Source organism: Oenanthe melanoleuca, chromosome Z (assembly GCF_029582105.1).
Source record: "Oenanthe melanoleuca isolate GR-GAL-2019-014 chromosome Z, OMel1.0, whole genome shotgun sequence".
Taxonomy (NCBI): domain Eukaryota; kingdom Metazoa; phylum Chordata; class Aves; order Passeriformes; family Muscicapidae; genus Oenanthe; species Oenanthe melanoleuca.
The window spans coordinates 9,202,236-9,220,851 of NC_079362.1; the positions used below are offsets into that span (position 1 = coordinate 9,202,236).

At 41.4% G+C, this 18,616-nt stretch overlaps 1 protein-coding gene across 5 annotated transcripts in view; it reads left to right on the plus strand.

Moving 5' to 3' along the window:
• ZNF462 (zinc finger protein 462) overlaps positions 1–18,616 on the plus strand; it is an 86,846-nt gene that overhangs the window by 58,892 nt on the left and 9,338 nt on the right. For all 5 annotated transcript variants that reach the window (XM_056513970.1, XM_056513969.1, XM_056513972.1 and 2 more), the window contains 3 exons: positions 9,425–9,689; positions 12,223–12,359; positions 17,585–17,808. In XM_056513970.1, the coding sequence (XP_056369945.1) occupies positions 9,425–9,689; positions 12,223–12,359; positions 17,585–17,808 (626 nt within the window). The remainder of the gene's footprint in view (positions 1–9,424; positions 9,690–12,222; positions 12,360–17,584; positions 17,809–18,616) is intronic.

An 18,616-nucleotide genomic window follows, 5' to 3' on the forward strand; every position in this document is an offset into this window, starting at 1 on the left:
GACAGCAACCCAGGGGAATTTCTGTGATGCTTCTTTTCCCTGCAAGAATTGTTCTCTGACAATTAGAACATTCCTTTTATTCTTTTAGATCCATCCGTTCATTGAAAGAGATGAATGTATTTAGATTTCTGTGACTCAGCTCTTTCACTTCTGTGTTGGTAGCAGCAGACTTACCTGAAATACTCAACTGCACATCTCAGAGGTGTTTCGGGGTGCCTCACAGACTTTTCATGGAACTGAAGCTAAAGTGGAGGAGGTGCTGAACATTTTGGGCAGACCTATCTTTCCCAACTGTAATTCTGGTGACAGCTGTCATGAGAAAGCGTAACAACCCCTTCAGACCAATTAATAACAATCATTTAGATTGTGTGTGCTTCTCTTAGGGCAGTAGTGTAAGAAGGTGATGGTGTCACTCTTTTATTACAGATACATCATTCAAAGGTCCTGTCTTTTTTACCATATCCCTCTTTGCCTGCTGGGCAATATTTTAATATCTGAAGAACCTGTTTTCACTGTATCCTCTTCTCACCAGAAGTAAAGTACTCTGTGGGCTTCTTTGGGGGGGTCTGGAGAGATGATGTTTTGGTTTGTGAGTGTTCACAAACAGTCATCAAAAGTCCCCCAGAAAATATTGGTCGTTATTTTTCTGGTTTTCATAGTATAGGGGCACTGAAGGGTTTGTAGTGTCCAGCCTTTATTGACACAATGAGGTTGCCATTGTGGTAAAATGTTCTTCTGCTCTCCTGATAGCTCACAGGTATTTTTTCTCTTGCAAGAAGGAAATGGCGGGGATTTTCTATATATTTGTATGAGTGTTCTGCTTGTTTGTTTGAATTTACTTACATGTGATTTACCCTAAAATGTCCTTAACAGTTCTGAGAACTTGAGCAGCAAAAGTTAATTGTAAATTGAACTGCTGGGAGGGCTCAATAAATCTTCTCACAAGATATGCTTCCATGTTCTTTCAGCCTTTGTGAGAATAAGAGCTTGCATTTATGTTAGTCTCTGGCCAGAAAGGGCTTTTTGTGTTTTTTTGATGGCAGTGTCATCCTGTGGGGCTCTGTGTGTCACAGGTAAGTATTCCCAGCTCTGCTGCTGTTGAGGGCAAGGCAACAGAATCCCAAAATCTGCATTGCCAGGGCACCATGTTGTAATGCTCCCATCTCTTTCTATAAGAAATAGCTGCAAGCAAGGCAGAGACACAAAAGTTTTATAGCTGAATGTGGGAAAACATGAAGAGCAGCAGGAGTGAGCAGTGTTATAGATGTGTGTTTGTGTTCAGGGGCTGTGGGGGTGGTGATCTGCCCTCTTCTCACAAACTGGAGAGACACACGAGCTCAACCCCTTGTCATAAAGTCTGTAAAGCAGAGTGACTTAACAGATTAATGAACAGTTTCACATTATGACTTCAGCCACAGCAAAGGCTTCTTAAGATCATGTGAAATATCTGCCCTAAATTGCCCTGGCTGCTGTTATTGATTTTTGGAGTAGCCCTTTATTTTTTGAAAATAACCCCTTTGGCCTAATCATGTTGTAGTGCAAAGCACTGCATTTTATTCATATGGCTGGCAGATTTGGAGCCTTATAAATTTCCTTGTATCATGACTGCATGCAGTAATTCAAAATTATAGCTTTTAAAAATTTTAGTGTTTAAGACTATTGAATTGTCAAAATGAAGCAGCAAAAGTGTGAGGCTAAACAGACGTGGACATGGTTTCTAATGTCTCCTTAGTCATGCTGCTGTAATATAAGACCATTTCTTTTTACTGGCCACCAGTTCTTGTTCTATAGAAAGCAATACACTTTCTGTGTGGCCTCAAAGCTCAATAATTATGCTTTTCACTTGCAAACCAAATAGGATCTATCATTAATACCAGGACATATCACAAAACACATATAAGGTCAGAACTAGAATATTTCTTGAGCCTCCCAGTAAACGGTATGTCAACATCTTCATTAAATTTAATTACTTGCAGCAGCAAATGCGTTGAAAACTGCTAAGTGAAACATCCAGTGCTCTGTTCCATTTTTTTTTTTCCTGAACTTCAACCTTTGCCAGTGGAAATTAACTTTACCTCATCTAGAGGCTGAAATATAAATATGTCTGCTTGATTTGCCAGAGCTAGGTTGGGCACAAAACTGCTTTACTAAGTCTTTGTTTCTTAGACTGTTGTTCCAGAACTGTAAATCCCTTCCCATTTCTGTACACTTTTTCAACTGTGCTGCCTCACAGATGAACTCCTGAAGGGTGCAGAGGACCTTTGGCAGGTTTTGCTAATGCAATTTCATGTACTACCAGGATGAGGGGAGAGATATGGGCAGCAAAGCACCATTTCAAGAAAATCCCCTAATTTGGTGCCAGTGAGTCATGATTCTGCCTTCCACATTTCAGAAGAGAGACAGGCTTTCCATGTAGTTGGACATACCACCCTGATTTTTGGGATCTCCTGGTTTTTTTGTTGTTGAGTCTTTTACATCCATATCATGGATTGTGGCTGACTTGCTTACTTTTATTCATGTGCACTGTTACTCTTGATAAGGGTTATTTTTCTAACCTAGCAATCAGGGCAGAAAGTTCCTAAGATGGTCTCTTCCCCTTTTGTGCTGTTTCTCTGTCATTGTTACTTGTGTGTCTTTGTGTTTTGCTCAGTCCACACAGCCAGAAAACTTTGTATTACAGCAGGATGTATTTAGTTCTAGGTTTGGGATTTGTTTTGGGAGGAGGGGCTTGGCTTTTGAAGTTTCAGACCCTTTTGTTTGGCTGCAGTTTGACTGGAAGAGCAGAGAGCCAGTAGTGACTACAGGGCAAATTCAGGCAGAGCTTCAACAGCTAATTGTTTTAATTGCCAGGTGAGTTGGAAGGATTGCATCCATGCTAAGGATGCAATATGGTCATCTGCATATTGCAGAACAGAAGATGCCTCTGCTTTTGTAGTCACAGTTGGGCTGCAAAAAACTGTCTCCTTGTTTAGCTTGTTTCCTTGCTTTCGCACAGGAGTGATGTCTCATGCTCACTCTCAAGTGTCAGATTAACCTGTGTTTCCTCTAGGCTGCTTTCTTTTGTTTTCCCCAGTCATTTTCCTTCTTTCTCTAACCTAGAGCAAGTTCCTGCTTTCCCCTCAGCCTTTGCCTGTCTCTTCTTCCCACAGTGGCCACACTGCCTTACAGTGTTTTTAAAACTCTGTGGTAGTTGTTGGTGTCTCTTACTCCTTGTGGTCAGTGTTAAGCTGAATATCAGATCCTGGATCAGATAGGACTTTTCTCCTTCATTAGATTGGCAGGGACTGGTGAAACAAGCACAGGGCTTGTTCACCTCCATTTTTACTGAACAAACTCCTCACTGTTCTGAGGTCTTGAGGCACTAGGGGGATGACCTTGTTCTCTGTAGCTCTCTTCCACTGAGTTATAGTTGTTTGGCTTCTGGCCTTTTCCTGCAGCATGTTGAGAACTGTTCTGTGGCTGGTGGAAGAGAGGGATATGTCATTGACGGGAGTGTCAGCTCGCTGTTCACTGTGCTTGTTTTTCTGGTGCTGTTTTCTGTGCTAGAGCTGAATGGGCAAAGGCAAATTGAGCAAATTGAAATTGAGCAGGGCGCAGGCTGGAGCTCATGCAGCTGGGAGGAGGTTGGTGTCAGCCATGTATGGAGTTGGCCATCCTGTTGTGATGGGATTGCTGTGGCGCTGAAGGGCTTGCCTAAGGTTGGGAGAAGACAAAATATTTGGGCAGATCAGGAAATAAATGAAGGAAGAAACATCTCCTGGGTTCTTTCTGAGCAGAAAGAAGTTACCCACAGTGAAAAGAAAGAACCATATCCTGACTCCTGTTGTGGATATTTGTTTGTTTTCCTGAGGTTTTTGCTTTCTTTTGGCTCTGGTTTTCATGTTCATACAGGATAAAGTGGCAGATGCTGATCTCTTGTGTGTCTGGGGAATTTGTGATCACTCAACACATGCAGTTGGCATGAAGGGATACAGGATGTGACTTGAGCAAGGGTGTACAAGAGGGCATTTCTGCAGACTATAATTCCCATATATAAACAGCCTTCTCTATCAGCCTCACTGGTTTTCTCCCTGTCACCTGAGGCTTCAGTTTATCCCATTGATTTAAAACATGCTGGAGGGATTTGGTGCTTGGCAGAGAGGTAAAACTCATTTTAGTTCTGTTGAAATGGATGTGTGTTATCATCATAGTTGACAGCCCAAGATCAGACATTTAAGTAGCTGTCTTTATTTCTTCCTTAAGGAACATTGTTACTGCAAGTGCTTGAAAACACTGCCCAGAGTGTTCTGAGCTCAGAGCTGGTGACAGAGATGAGGACTTTCTGTTGGCAATGATGTCAAGGTGTGTGCTGGAGGTCTCCAGGACAAATTACACAAGTTCAGGGTCCTGAGCTCTGTGGTTAGAAAGAATCCTTGGTGCCACCTGCCACTGCAATTTTAGGGTCAGTTTTAAAGTAGAATGGCAATATGTATTGCTTGATAAATTGATTTTTTTTTTCCCTCTTCATTTCAAGCCTTAGAGGAGAGTGAGCATTTAGGTAACTGAAACGTGTATTTGTGGCACTGTGTTTGTATTAATACAAATATGTAAAAGGTCATATAGAGAAGGAAATGCAAAAAAATTCCTGACGAAATGGCCTTAAAAGTGAGAAGGAAATAATGGAACATAACAGCATGAGGATCATTTGGTTACTGATGAAAAAGAAAAAAAATTATTATTTTCTCGAATGAAGAATCAGTTGAAGTACAACTTTGTACATTTGTAAATTCCAAAAAGAGCCTGTTACCAGTAAGTCCTTTTAGCAGATTGGTTAAATCAGTGTCTCGCAAAAGCTATTTCTGGTTCTGTTCCCTCTTTGTAAATGCGCTTCTATCTATGAAGTTTGAGTTTGATCCAACAGAATAAGGAATAGCTAGACAAACTTTTTTTTTAATTGCATTTTATGGAAATAGCTAAGTTCATGGAGGTCCCTGTTTTTGAAAAGTAGAAAATTTGGTTTTAAGTGCAATTCTGTGTTTAGGCAATGGAATTTAATTCTGTTTACAATGAGAGATTTGTGTGCAGCCTAAATCTGACTAGTAAGCAGAAAGATAATTTGAGTTGAGACCAGGAAGGGAATATTGGTGTGGGAACAAGAGATGAAAACAAGGAATGAGTAGAAGTTATGGTGAAGCATTTCCTGAGCACTAAACTGATCCTTCCTAATCACAGCATCAGCCCAGTAGGGTTGTACCTGCCTGGAAAGCTCATATAGGAATATGAAAGCAAATAGGAATTTCTGGTGGTGTTGGATACTCTAAAACGGAGGGGCATGGATATCTCCTGGACTTAAGGAAATATTTAAAGAAGTATTTCTTAAGGAAATACTGTGGTATAATTTACTTCATCAATTATATTACTCCTCCATAAATCTTAATTAGTTCCTGCTGCTTTCAAATGCATCAACTTTGTTACAGATTATCGTTACCACTCTTGATCTCAACTGTGAAACTCCAAAATTCTTGTACAGGCAGCCGTGTGAGAGTCATTCTGTGGAGTGATTCAGATGATAAAAATAATTTATTATTTTCTTCGTAATAGGTGAAATTTATGTCCCTTGGAAATTACTTGGGTATTAGCACAAGGAGCTGCATAGTCTGTGTCCCAATCAGAGTAATAGTATGCACACAACTTTAGAGGAAATTCAAAGTTATAGAGAAATACAGACATAGTTGCTCTCACCTCTTCTGAATAAACAAGATGGCATAGTTCACGTGCCTTTCTCATTGCTCCCTTCTGAGGCTTCGAAATACATGTAATATCTTTCTCACAAAAGTCTGGCATGATCCAAGAAGTGGCCTTTAGAGATAATGCTGAAATAAATTCCACAAACAAGTTTTTGTTTTGTTTGTTTGGTTTTTTTTCTTTTTTGTTGGTTGGTTGCTTGTTGTTTTTGTTGTTTTGTTATTTGGGTTTTTGTTGTTGTTTTTTGTGGGGTCTTTTTGGGGTAGTAGTGGTGTATAAATCCCTTAAATTGTAATTTTATTCCAGGGCTTTGCTTTCTTTACTTTGTGATTACTCTGCTTTTTTCTTTTGGGGTGTGCAAGTGAGGGCACAAAACTTGTTTCTATTATCTCTCACTCACAACATTCTGACAAAATGTAAAGGTTCTTAAGCAGAAATCAAAATTTATGTAGAGGACTAGGCTCACACTTTGTTTTTAAACACACAATGAGCAAGATTTGGACTGTCTGGTTCTCTGAGCTTCTTCATGAACATTTAGTTGCATCTCTCTTAGTCTCTTCTGTCTTCCCCTCCCCTCAGCTTCATTTATTGCCAGAACATTTCACCCTCCCACATACTCTTCCTTCCAGGTCAGTGCTGTGTGGCATAAAGTGAACAAATGTGTGCAGTCTTCACAATCTTTGTGTGACACCTTGCTTTGCCACCTTCCCACTTTTCAAGCTGTTGCCATTCATGGCTATGTGCAATCCTGCCACTCAGTTTTTTAAAGCAGCGCTGTTGCTCTATGACTGTGGATTTGCCACCCCTGACCCTTCTCTAAGACACCACTTTTGAAAAAATAAATTAAAAAAAAAAGTCCAAAAGTTCACCCCCATCCACTGTTTGTCATTTGCTGGCAGTTTGCTCTGTATTGTATGCCAGAATGCATCTCTGGAGGCAAGTTGGTGTCGTTCCACTGCCTCTGCTGGTTTGGGACTGGGCACGATGAAGGTGGGGCTCACTGAACACAAGGAAAAACTTCTTGTGCCTTCAGTCAGCTTTGGGTTGTGTCCAGGATGTTCCTGGTGGAGCTGGGCTGCAGCTTCATGCCAGGAGAGCTGTCTGGCAAAGCTGGTTCTCAGACACCAACAGAAGCCCTATGCACATGTGTTAATTCTGAGTGTTTTCCTTCAGGAAGTGCCAAATCTTGCACTTGCAGCATGTTTGCAGCAAGTGTAATGAAAGAATTTGGCAAGGGAAAAGGCAGAGTACACTAGACTGTGCATGCTACCATTGTTCAAGGGTAAGACTCACTGGAAAAACTCTTCAGATTTTTTTTTTCCTGTAAATAAAGTTTAAAAGTTTAAAATAACTTTAAAAAGTGTAATGGAGTGTAATATAGTAAGAACTGCAAGGTGGCCAGTGTGAAAGGTAGAATTTTCTCCTGGCTATTCCTAATGACAGGGAAAGGTATTTGATGTGCTTTTTTGTTGTTGTTTTTGTGTGTGGGAATTGACATGAAATTATCTACTCCTGCGGTTTTCACATACCAGATTCCACAGGGCTGTGTAAATAACTGATGGAAAGTTCTAAAGCTGGAATAATAGACGCCAGATGACAGGAGGAGTAAAAACATCTGAAGTACAGTAGATCTTGCAGACAACAGCGAAACCTACTTCTCCTGAAGAGAATCATTTTTAGACCTGTAGCTTTCTTAGCCATGGGGCTTTAATTAGGAGCATCGGTGGTGTAGTGGAAATTTTTGATCCTTTCTTCCTGAGGAGGAGAACAAGTGAACCACAAAGTAGACTTCAGTACCCTAAAGAGTAATTTGACCAGTACACATTAAAAAAACCACCAAACAACCTGTTTCAAATGCTATGAACTTTCTTTTTAGGCTGCCTCACCCTTGCTAGGTGATCTGTTTTACTGTGTTTTGAGTTTTTGAATCACTGAACCTGGTAGCCCAGAGAAGTGAGTCAGCAAATCCCCTCTGAGCCCTCAAGGTTCTGTCCCAAAGGAAGAGTGAGCACACAGTTGCTGCCTTTGAGAGAAAAGAGGCGTCTGCAGAAGGTTTGCAGTTCCTCAGGCCTGTCCTATGCCAAAGTAAAGGATGTGAGGAGTGTGCTTCAAACACAGGGAAGGAAAGCCTTGACATTTAAACAGGTGGAGCTCACCTGTGAGCCCTCCTGGTGAACAAACGTGCTGTAGAAATGGTGGAAGCAAGAGATGATAAATGCTGCGTTGAAATCCAGCCTCACTCAGCTCATGGGACTTGGATAAGGAAGAACAAAATCCAATTTCATTTGTTTTACCAAAATCTTTCATGTCTCTGCCTTTCTCTTTGCTATGTACACCTGGTGGAGAAGCCACAGGACCCTGGAGACATTTCCCTGTTGTGTCTGTTTTCTTTCGGGGTTTGGTTTGGTTTTTTTTAATTGTCATTATTTGTTACTCATTTTTGGGGCATGTGTAACCCCCACCTGTGGTAGTGGGAAAAGACAGCAAACATTTTGCTCTTTTGAAGACAGGTGGAGAAGTCCCCACACCCAATGTTGTCTAGGCCTGTTTGCCTTTTGTTTTCTCATATTAATTCGTTGGAATAGATGGTGTTGAGTTCCCACAAATGTGTGTCTGTTAAGGAATTCTTATGTATCTAGCCTTGGAGAATTCAGCTTTGGAAAGTACACATCAAAGCAGGAGGTGGCTGGTACAGTTTGTGTCCTGACTTCTCTCCCACCTCCCCCTCCCTCCTTGCTTTTTTTCTTCCCTTCTAGAAAGCTTAGGAAAAGAGCCTTTTGTCTTCTATTAGGGAAAATTGCACTGAAATTCATTTATGCTTTATTCTTCTGCTTTGATTTGTGCCATTCATGGGCAGCTGTGGATTATGTAGAACAAAGCAGATGAATTCCTAACCTCTACATTCAGGCAATGTGTTGGGAAAGGTTCAACACCACCCTCCCTCCCCTCCACGCGCCTTTTGTGGGGTATCCAACCAACATGTTACAGCTTTCAGTTTCAGTACTGAGACATCTCTGGACTCTGTTTCTCCTGCCATTAAAATGGTGTGGCAGAGTTCTACTGGCATGTAGAAGGGATGTGTCTTTAGAGATCTCAGTATAGCAGTGATTTGAAAGTTTGCTTTACTGGAATTTGTGATTAAACTTTTTTTTTTTTTTTTTCCAATGATTATTTAATTTCTAACATCATCAGCATGAATAGGGAAGAGTATAAATTTATTTTTCTTCTTTTTATTCTTTCTTTTTTCCATATAGATAAATTATTTACATGTATCCTGTGCCAGATCTTCACCTCGTGTGAACTGGCATGAGATACTTGAGAGAATCTGGTGTGATTTATGTCCCAAACACATAAAACATTTGGCAGTATGATTAACAGGCTTTAGCTTCACAAATTAAGTATCTTAAAATCATGCTTCTTTTCAAACTAGTTTAATTTAAATGTGTGTCATTCCTTTCCTCCACAAATCAGGTCTAAAAAAGCATTATTTATATTGCTCACCTTATAAATTGTGGAATACACATTAAATTAGATTAGATTAAGAAGTGCTGCACCTCTTAATCCCTTCAGAAAGCAGGATTAGTTTCATAACCAACAGCTTGATCAACCCCCTCCAAAAGCCAGTATGTTCTGGAGCAGGCATTGTCAAACCTTTTTTAGATCTTTTGATACATAACAGCTTCATTCTGTTTCCCTGCAGACTCTTCATACTCAGAGCCCCCTGATGTTCAGCAGCAGTTGAACCACTACCAATCTGCAGCCTTGGCCAGGAACAACAACAACATCAGCCCAATCCCACTTTCTGGGAGTTCTGCAGGAGTGGAAAAAGCAGAAGCCATCCTTAACTGTGAATTTTGCGAATTCTCTTCGGGTTACATACAGAGCATCCGGCGCCATTACCGCGACAAGCATGGAGGGAAAAAGCTCTTCAAGTGCAAAGATTGTTCCTTTTATACAGGCTTTAAGTAAGTACTGTGCAAAACAGATGAACTCTGTTTTTTTCAGGGGTTTTTTTAGGACTTGAAAAGACTTCTGAGGTCTTTGAGAGCTGACTGTAGCTAACAGGAGCATGGCCACTGCTGACCAGGGAGAGGAGTGTAGGGAATGCCATGCCAGATCACAGCAGCATCCATGTAATCTGTTTTCTTCTCTCCTACAACAGCCAGTACCATCTGCTGCAGACAAAAGCACAGTGAGCCCTTGCAGCAGGTTTTAGAATCACAGAACTGTTCAGGATGGAAAAGACCCTTAAGATCATTGAATTAACCATTAACCCAGCACTGCCAAGGCTCCCATTAAACCTTAGTGACACATCTGCACGTCTTCTAAATCCCTCCAGGGGTGGTGACTCAATCACTTCTCTGGGCAGCCTGTTCCCATGCCTGACAACCCTTTCTGGGAAGAAATTTTCCCTTACATCCAATCTAAATGTCCTGCGGTGCAACTTGAGGCCAAAAGGTTCACAACATCCCCATTGTCCGCTTGGAACAATCATTCTTGCAAAAGTCATAAACTCTCCTTTTTTCCTCAAGTTCCAGATACATCTCTCTGTTCAGCTTGGCCAGTCTCATCTTTTGGCACATGGAGTTAATCTGTTCTTGCACCTTTAGGATTTCCTACTCAGAGAATATGCAGTGTTCCTGGATTCCTTTGTCCTTCAGGATGCCCTCCTGGGGACTTTCTCAGCCAGTCCCCTAATCATGCCAAAGTCTGCATTCTGGAATTCCAAGGTGGAAGTTCCACTGCACCCCTCCTTACTTCTCTGAGATTCTCTGAGAATCAAAAACTATCATTTCATGATCCCTTTGTCCTAAAGTGGGAAAATTTTCTCCACAAAAATAATGCAATTTCCACATGCAACCAGCATGAAACGTGGGACAGTCAAGTGTCCTGCAGCAACCGGGAAGTTTATATCACCTTACTGAAGAAACCCTGTAATTTTAATTTCCCCTCAATCTTTCTAGCTTAAATGATAAAAAGATGTTATTCTCTAGCATATCTCATAGTATACAAAGACATTACAGAAAATCCAATTATTTAAATTTAAAACGCTTGGTGCCCTGTCTGTTTGTGTGTGTGTGTGTGTGTGTGTGTGTGTGTGTGTGTGTGTTTTAGCTCTTCTTTTGTAGGAAAAAAGAAGACATCTGTGCAGTTCATGATTTCCTCCTGATGTGCTGGGCCCTCAAGCATAACACCCTCAGCTGACATTTGAGGTCTTAAACTTGTTGAGAGTGACAGTAAACAGTAGGACTGGATCAAGGGGAGGAAATGTTGAGCACAAACATGTTCCCACATGGGAACAGACTCTAGTTACATGTCTCTACCCTTTGTTGCTTCATCTTTGCTCTCCCCATGTTAAAATCCCATGTTAAAAATCCTGATTGCTCTGTCCAGAAATTTACAGGTCTAATCTGTCTGTGTCTTGCCAGTGCCATTTTCTTTCACTTTGATATTACGAAATAAATCAAACAACAATAATTTAAACACATTCTTAGCAGCGTATTTTCTGTCTTAAAAAGCGGGAAGCAGGAGGAAAATACAAATCCCCAAAAACATATCAATCCCCTCTTCAAGCCACCCTAGAAACTTAAAAGCATGAGAGCCATGACCAAAGTTTCTAGAAATGTATCTGCAGAATTCAGTGATTGCTGGATTTTATCCAAAGCCACTCTTTACTCTAGTTCAATGTGTCAAGCCCCTTAGCTCTTGCAAGGTTTATCACTACTTCAGAAAAAAGTTACTAAGTGCCCCAAGTTTAGAGACAGCCTTGATTTCAGTAGCTGGCCTTGTGGTTAGATGGATTTACAGTTAATTTCTTCTGCTGTGCATATCTCTTGCAACTTCTAAGTATGCAGCCAGTGTAATGCCAGCATGAAATGTTTGGTTCAAAAGTACTGTGAGGTATTCATTCATTCTTCCACACTTATAAATACAGTATTCAAAGTCTTGGGTCTTCAGATTATTACAGCTGATGCTTTTAAAGTTAAACTGTTCAGTGCCAAACTCACTATGAACAAAAATCCCTTTTGTACCCACAATCTAAACAGTTTAGCTGGTTAGATCAAGATGGTTAAGGATGTTTTCTGCCTGAAAGGAGTTTGTCTTCCCCTCTGCAAGTCCAGAACAGCTGGATTTTGTTCAACTTGATGAAAATTTAACCTTCACCGGAGAAAGTGCACTGAACATTTCAGCCTGAAGACAGATAATGAGCATGAAGGATGGGAATTCTTTTGCTATCTTAACTATAGCAATGTGACTATATGGAGCAGCCCATGCAGCAGAATATCTTGTCACCACAAGTGTTTGCTGCTTTGAGGGTTGGAGCCCTGCAGATTCCTCTGCTCATGTGTCGCTCATGTGAGCAGCCCCTCTGCGGGGCCATGCAGACAGGGCTGAGTGGCATCTGCACCTTTTTACACCACACGTCCATTATAGAGCTGTGTGACACCTCACTGCTCCCCTCCTGACTGCTTGCATTGTCTCCCTCCTCTCTCACAGATCTGCTTTTACTATGCACGTGGAGGCCGGGCATTCGGCAGTCCCCGAGGAAGGACCCAAAGACCTTCGCTGCCCTCTCTGTCTCTACCACACCAAATACAAACGCAACATGATTGACCACATAGTTCTGCACAGAGGTAACAGTGTCCGTGTCCGTGTCTGTCTGGTCAGGGGAGTGCTGGACAGGGCCCTGCTCTGGTTTCATTTAATTTTTCTTCTCTTTCTACCCAAGGACAAATATGTTGAAGGAGCCCTTGGTTGTTGTTTTGTTTCATTTCTATAATATGCATCTGATTTGTTTCCTGTGAAATTCAAAGTTCGCCAGTGCTGAAACAGAGCATATTTGGGATAGTTTTTAAGCTTTTACTCAAGAGAGGTGAATAGCTAACAAACACCTGTTTAGTAAGAGTTGTCCTAATTCACAGATTTGATCTAGGCCAGAGTTGTGTTCTGCCCATGTCCTTGTTATCTTAAAGGCCTTGCTATCATAAACTCACCCAAAAGGTTTATCAGCTAACCACAGAGGCCTCAAAATACCCCTTGATAAGTTCCTTGAGTATTTTCTCCTTGGTATTCTTAGGAACAAAATAAGTATCTCATTTGTTGCTTTACTGTAAAACTCATTTTCTGTCCACATCTCTCCATTTTTAAAGTTTTTTTTTAAAGGCTGCTAAAAATGGGATTAGGGATTTCTATATTCTATTAGCTGTGGGCTTGCTAGCTCAGAAGAGATAGCAGTTTGGGCTCTCTGGGCTGGGATTCCTGCCCACAGCTATCACACTTGATGCTTGTGGATGGTCTATTGGCTGCTGAAATCCAAACCCATGTGTTGGGATGGCACTCTGCCTGCGTGCAGGTTGGGCAGAATTTCACAGTGGGGTACTGGTGGTGAGCAAACACAGGTTTTGCATGCCATCTTTTTCCTGGAGGAGATTCTGGTGTGACAAGTGCTGTCGTGATTCCTTGTAGCATATCACTTCTCAGTGTTGGTAGCTTCAAGTCCTTCATATATCAGTGCAGTGAGCTTGGCAGAATTCAGATTTCTTTCTGCTAGCAGGGCTGGTCCGAGGGAACATCTGGGTAAACGTCAGTGATTCAGAAAGCACATTACAAAGCTGCCATATTTAGTTGCAAGAGTTTGGCCGATGCTTTCTTTGTCTTTTACTTCCTGTCTTTGAAGGTGTTGCTATATCAGATTTTGCCCGTTCCGCTTTGTGGCCATACCAGGGCTCCAGCAGACAATGCCAGACCTTTGAAACAGGGGAGACTGGATGGGTTTCAGGGTGTTTTCCATCATGCACAGGTTTGGTATTGAGAATGAGCTTGAGCTCTGCTTGTGCAGAGTTGTTTCTGAACATTTGAAATGAGGTTGTCACCTCCTGGGTGAGTGAAACTGTGAGTCTTTTCTTCTGTAGAGCTTGCTTCAGTTGCACAAACCAACCTCAAAGAGTTTTTGCTGCTGAAACAAACCTTATGGCAAAAGGACATAATGGTCTATGCACCACAGTGTTGGCAGGCAAAAAAAAGTAAAAGAAGTTTTAATGCAAATGGGATTATAGATGCTAAAGAGTCTCAGAGGCCACAAAAGGATTTTCTTTGACATCATGTATCCAGGGTTCATAGAGTCATTTCTGGTGCATATATCCAGCTAGAAAACACCCCTTTGCCGTTGTGTTTAATTGTGTGGCAGCTGAAGTAGATGGTTTTGACAAGATTTAACGTGCACTGAAAGAAAGACTGAGGGATAGTAAATGTAATCTGAGATAGCCTTCCTGTTTTATGGCCATTACATTGGCAAAGCAAGGGCATAACCCTGAGCTGTGGCTCAAGAAAATTAGTTTTGAGGTAGGTGGAGTGGTGCCATATGTAAAATCAGGAGTGAAGGATTCGATCCATTCATAGTTAATGTTTCTTTTGTGCAAAAGGCATGTTTACCGATGCATGACTCTTACATTACTTCCAAGTTGCTGCACCCCTAATCCTTGGTGAAACAGCATGTGCTTGAAATGGAGAATATATTTGCCTCCTAATGAGTAGCTACAGAGGCTGAATTTCACAGCAATATCAGCTAGCAGACTGAATGCCTAGTGGGAAAAAAAAAAAAAAAAAAAAAGATAAGACAAGGAATTTGTTTTCCATGAAGAAGGAGAGGTTCCAAGAGCTTCTCTCATGTACCACCTGCCCCTGATTGGTGTCAGGGCAGTTCAACCTCCCTTCTGTGGGTACAGATGGAGCACAGACTCATTACAGGTGTCCTGTCCCAGGGGAGAGCACAGCCAGAGGCTGCTGCAGGGCAGTGAGGAGCAGTTTGGCTCTCTAGTTCTTCCTGATCTTTATGACAGGCAAGAGAAGACAGGGAATTCTGGATCCAGCAGCATATTATCCTTTAATTTATGCTGGACAATACAGTTAGTGTGTCACTGAATCAATTAGGTTGGAAAAGAGCTCTGAGACCATCTGTGGTCTGAGTCCAACCTGTGACCAATCCCACCTCATCCCCAGCCCAGAGTGCCACTTCCAGGTGTTCCTTGGACACCTCCAAGGATGGGGACTCCAACACCTCCCTGGGCAGCCCCTTCCAACGCCTGACCACCTTTTCTTCTGATGTTATCTCTTCCAGTAGAATTCCACTCATGCATTTTGTAGTATATTGGTGTTTTTCCAGGACTGAATGCAACTTACCAAGTTCACTGTTGGCTATACTTTCAAATCCTTGGGCATTTTTCTTCCTTATCCTTCCACTGGAAAACTAGTGATTTTCTTCTTCATAAGAGACATATGTTTTGAATAGTAACCTTTAGGATAAATTTTCAGATTTACCTACCTCCCCAATGACTTCCTTGCTACAGATCCTGATTCCTTGCACATGCTTTTTTCTGGCATTCTCCACTGTACATACAACTTCACGGATACATGGAGAACCTTTGTGCAGTGCTTGCTTGTGACTGCTGGAATGCAAATGCTACTTGTTCTGTGGGTGCTCTTTGGATTTCCAGGCAAAAATGTACATTTTCAAAACCCAAGATGACCAAGTAATTGGTCTGTGTCTAGAATGTAGGACTGCTTTTTTTTTTGGTTTACCTTTGAGGGAAGGAAGCGAGTTATATATGCTTTGGTGTATTGCTGAACAAAGATTTTTCCTTACAACCCAGGACTAATAGAGTCCTGAGCTCTCTTGTGCCTTGAGTAAAAAAATGTCTTTTTTTACTGCTTTGAGTTATAGTACTCATAATAGCTAGTCATTAATGTCATTTCAATTAATTCCCTGATACAATTAGCCTGAATATTTCAGTCTAGTGGAAGGACAGGATTTCTTAAACCAAGATGATTATTTTGTTAAGTTTTATTTTGTTGTTAATTTTTTAATTACTGCTCTTGCAAAACTGTTCCACAAGTCAGGACATCTTTTTGTGAGGTGTCTACAGTAGTCTTTGATTAGACACTGATGAGCTTTGAATAAGTCTCATGAGGGTAAAGAAGCTTTTCAATTTTTATATGGGGCTTCATGGTTTGCTGTAATTTTGTCAGTTGTCCAGACATGATAAGTGCATTCTAAATGAGTAATTAAATAAACAGGGCTTTGCAGGGGCAAGCTAGAGGTGGGAGCATCACCTTAAGAAATGTAACATTCCAGGTCCAGGTAGCCTTGCAAGTTCCAAAATCATAGCTTGGAGGAAGCTCACTGACATGAATACATCATGTAAAAGCTATAAATCATTCCCTGAAATTGAAATCTTTCAATCTAGAGTTGATATTTGTGTTTATTTTTCTCTTCTCTTACTGTGTTGCCTTTGATTTGGGGACTCTGTGTGGGGTTGTGAGGTAATAGGTTTTGTTTATGTGAATAAGAGAATGCTGCCTTATTTCAGAATGGTAGGTTTAAAGTTTTATACTGTTGCATGTTTTAGCTTTTTTAATCTGTGTCAGGTGTTAGAGGAAAAGTGAATGTTAAAATATTTTAATTAGTATTTCTATTCTTTTAAACTTAACTGGGCTTTTTCACTTCTGAAACTGGCTGTGACACTTATTTCTGAGACTCCAAAAGCATATAGCTTTTGTAAAAAGTTTTTCTAGTGATGTCAGCACCACAACTTTAAATTCAGCAGTGTCTTAAACCCTATTCTCCCCTCCACTGTTTCCACTCTGAATGGCCACTATTTGGTTTCTTTATAGCAAGAGAAGCTGTTGTTGGTGTAGAAAAGAATCATAAGTCTTTGGGTGTTGGTTTCCTTCTTTTTTTTTTTTTTTTTTTTTTTTTTTTTTTTTTTTTTGTTAAGGCATAGCTTTGGGGAACTTCAAAAAGAGGAAGTTCCAAGATGAGTTTTGTGCTCAGGGAGAAGCTGGGCAGGATGGAATATTTTGTTGAGCTGCAGGAAAAACGTCTTACTGTAAAGGGGAGTAGTCGTCTTTGGATGTAATTTTACCCTCTTCACTAGAAGAAAGGGCCTGTTGGCTCAGATCCATGTGTGCACTGCCACGTCTCACATTCCTTCAGCCTTCAAGTCTACCATAAGAGATTCAGGCCTCTTTTTTTTTTTTTTTTTTTTTCTCCTGTCCTTGGGGATGAGCCTGGATGAAGAGGATCAAAACCTTCCTTTAGTATGCAGCCCATAAGGAGGAGCAGTGCTAAGTTTCAAGCGTTCAAGCTCAAAATGCCAGTTTGGGAAACAAAAGCCTTAATGAGGATCTGCTGGTGACCCGCAGCTGAACAGTCAGATTTGGGGTTTCTCTTGTGTGCACAGCATGGAGGGAACCACAGCGGATGAGTGTTGAGGCACATCGGATTTTTGCTGTGTCAAATGACCAAAATTAATTGCTGCTCTGTTAAACATCACTGCTTCGTTAGAGGGAGTGCAGATTTAAAAACTCAGCAAGAGCATTTTCAGTACATCACTCATACAGAGCTTTCTGAAAGCTCTGGGTATGTCGGGAAGTTTTCTGCTGCTGGCTGAACTTGCACAGCCTTTTCCAGGGAGAGATGTTGCCTTGCTCATCTTCTCAGTCCGCAGAGGGCAGGTTTGGGTGTGGTGATCCAATTTATGCAGAACCAGCAGCACGTGATGCTTTGGGAAGCACACCCTGCAGCTCCCCTGTTTATTACTTCTCTAGAAGCGGGTCCCAGCTGCTGTCAAGCATTGAACAAAAACACACTTTTGGTCTGATTTATGGGCCGGTTTTGTGTTCCTAGGCTCTGCTCCTCTGACTCATAGATGGAGTCTTGCTTATCCCAAAACCTGCTATTGCCATCCTCTTCACCCAGTCACCAGTCACCTGCGTTTGTAGCTTTTGGCGATTAACCCTGCCCTGGCAGGGAGGATTGTTTTCCTGGTGTCATTAAATGAACGTTCTGCTATCTCCACAGAGGAGAGGGTCGTTCCCATTGAAGTCTGCCGTTCCAAGCTGTCCAAGTACCTGCAGGGAGTCGTGTTCCGCTGTGACAAGTGTACCTTTACCTGCTCCAGTGACGAGAGCTTGCAGCAGCACATAGAGAAGCACAATGAACTGAAACCTTACAAATGCCAACTCTGCTACTATGAGACCAAACACACAGAGGAGTTGGATGCTCACCTTCGAGATGAGCACAAGGTAAGATCCAACTAGTTTTTATTTGTGGCAATCTTGTCTTTGCAAGTACTGAACTGGTTTATTTGCATGTCTGACTAGCCAATTTCACACCGGTGTTATTTTTTTCCTCTTCCTCCCCAAATCTGAAAACTAATCCCATGTTGCACTTCCCTTTCTCATTTTTCTCTTTTTTTTTTTTTTTTTCTTCAGAAACTGAAAAATAGTGGTTTCTGAAGCTGCTCAGATTGGTCACAATGTGCAAACTGCTGCATGCAGAGTGTGATTATCTGGAGAAAGCTCTTGTGTATGCTGGGTTTATTTAAAGGGGGGTGGGGTAAGGATCGTGGAACAATACCAAGGCAGTGTGATTGAACCCCTGTAAAAGTCAGGAGATTCCAAACACAGGATTACTCTGCTAACTTCAGCAGCCTGACATGCCACGCATATTTTCATAACAAAGAGGTCTATATATCCGCGTTTACATTTAACAAGGGAAAGATAAACAGCAAGTCTAACCAAGTCCTCAGTTAAGACTGCTTTGGAGTTTTGTGGATTACCTGAGTGCATACCAGGTCCAGTCTTTTTGAAGTCATTAAAGGCTTTCCACAGACTGCTAGCTTTGAATTTCTGTAGCTGAGAAACGTTTAAGTTCTAGAATTCAGATGTGTTTTGGAATATTTCCTAGAGTGCTTCCTTGGCAGGTTTCCAGGGGAGGCAGCTATCTGCCTTCACCTCTGTTGGAGCTTAGCTGCCCAAGGTCCTCACTAAAAGCTTCATTGACTGAATGACTTTTCCTTAAAGCCAAATATATATGGAAGGTATTGTTATA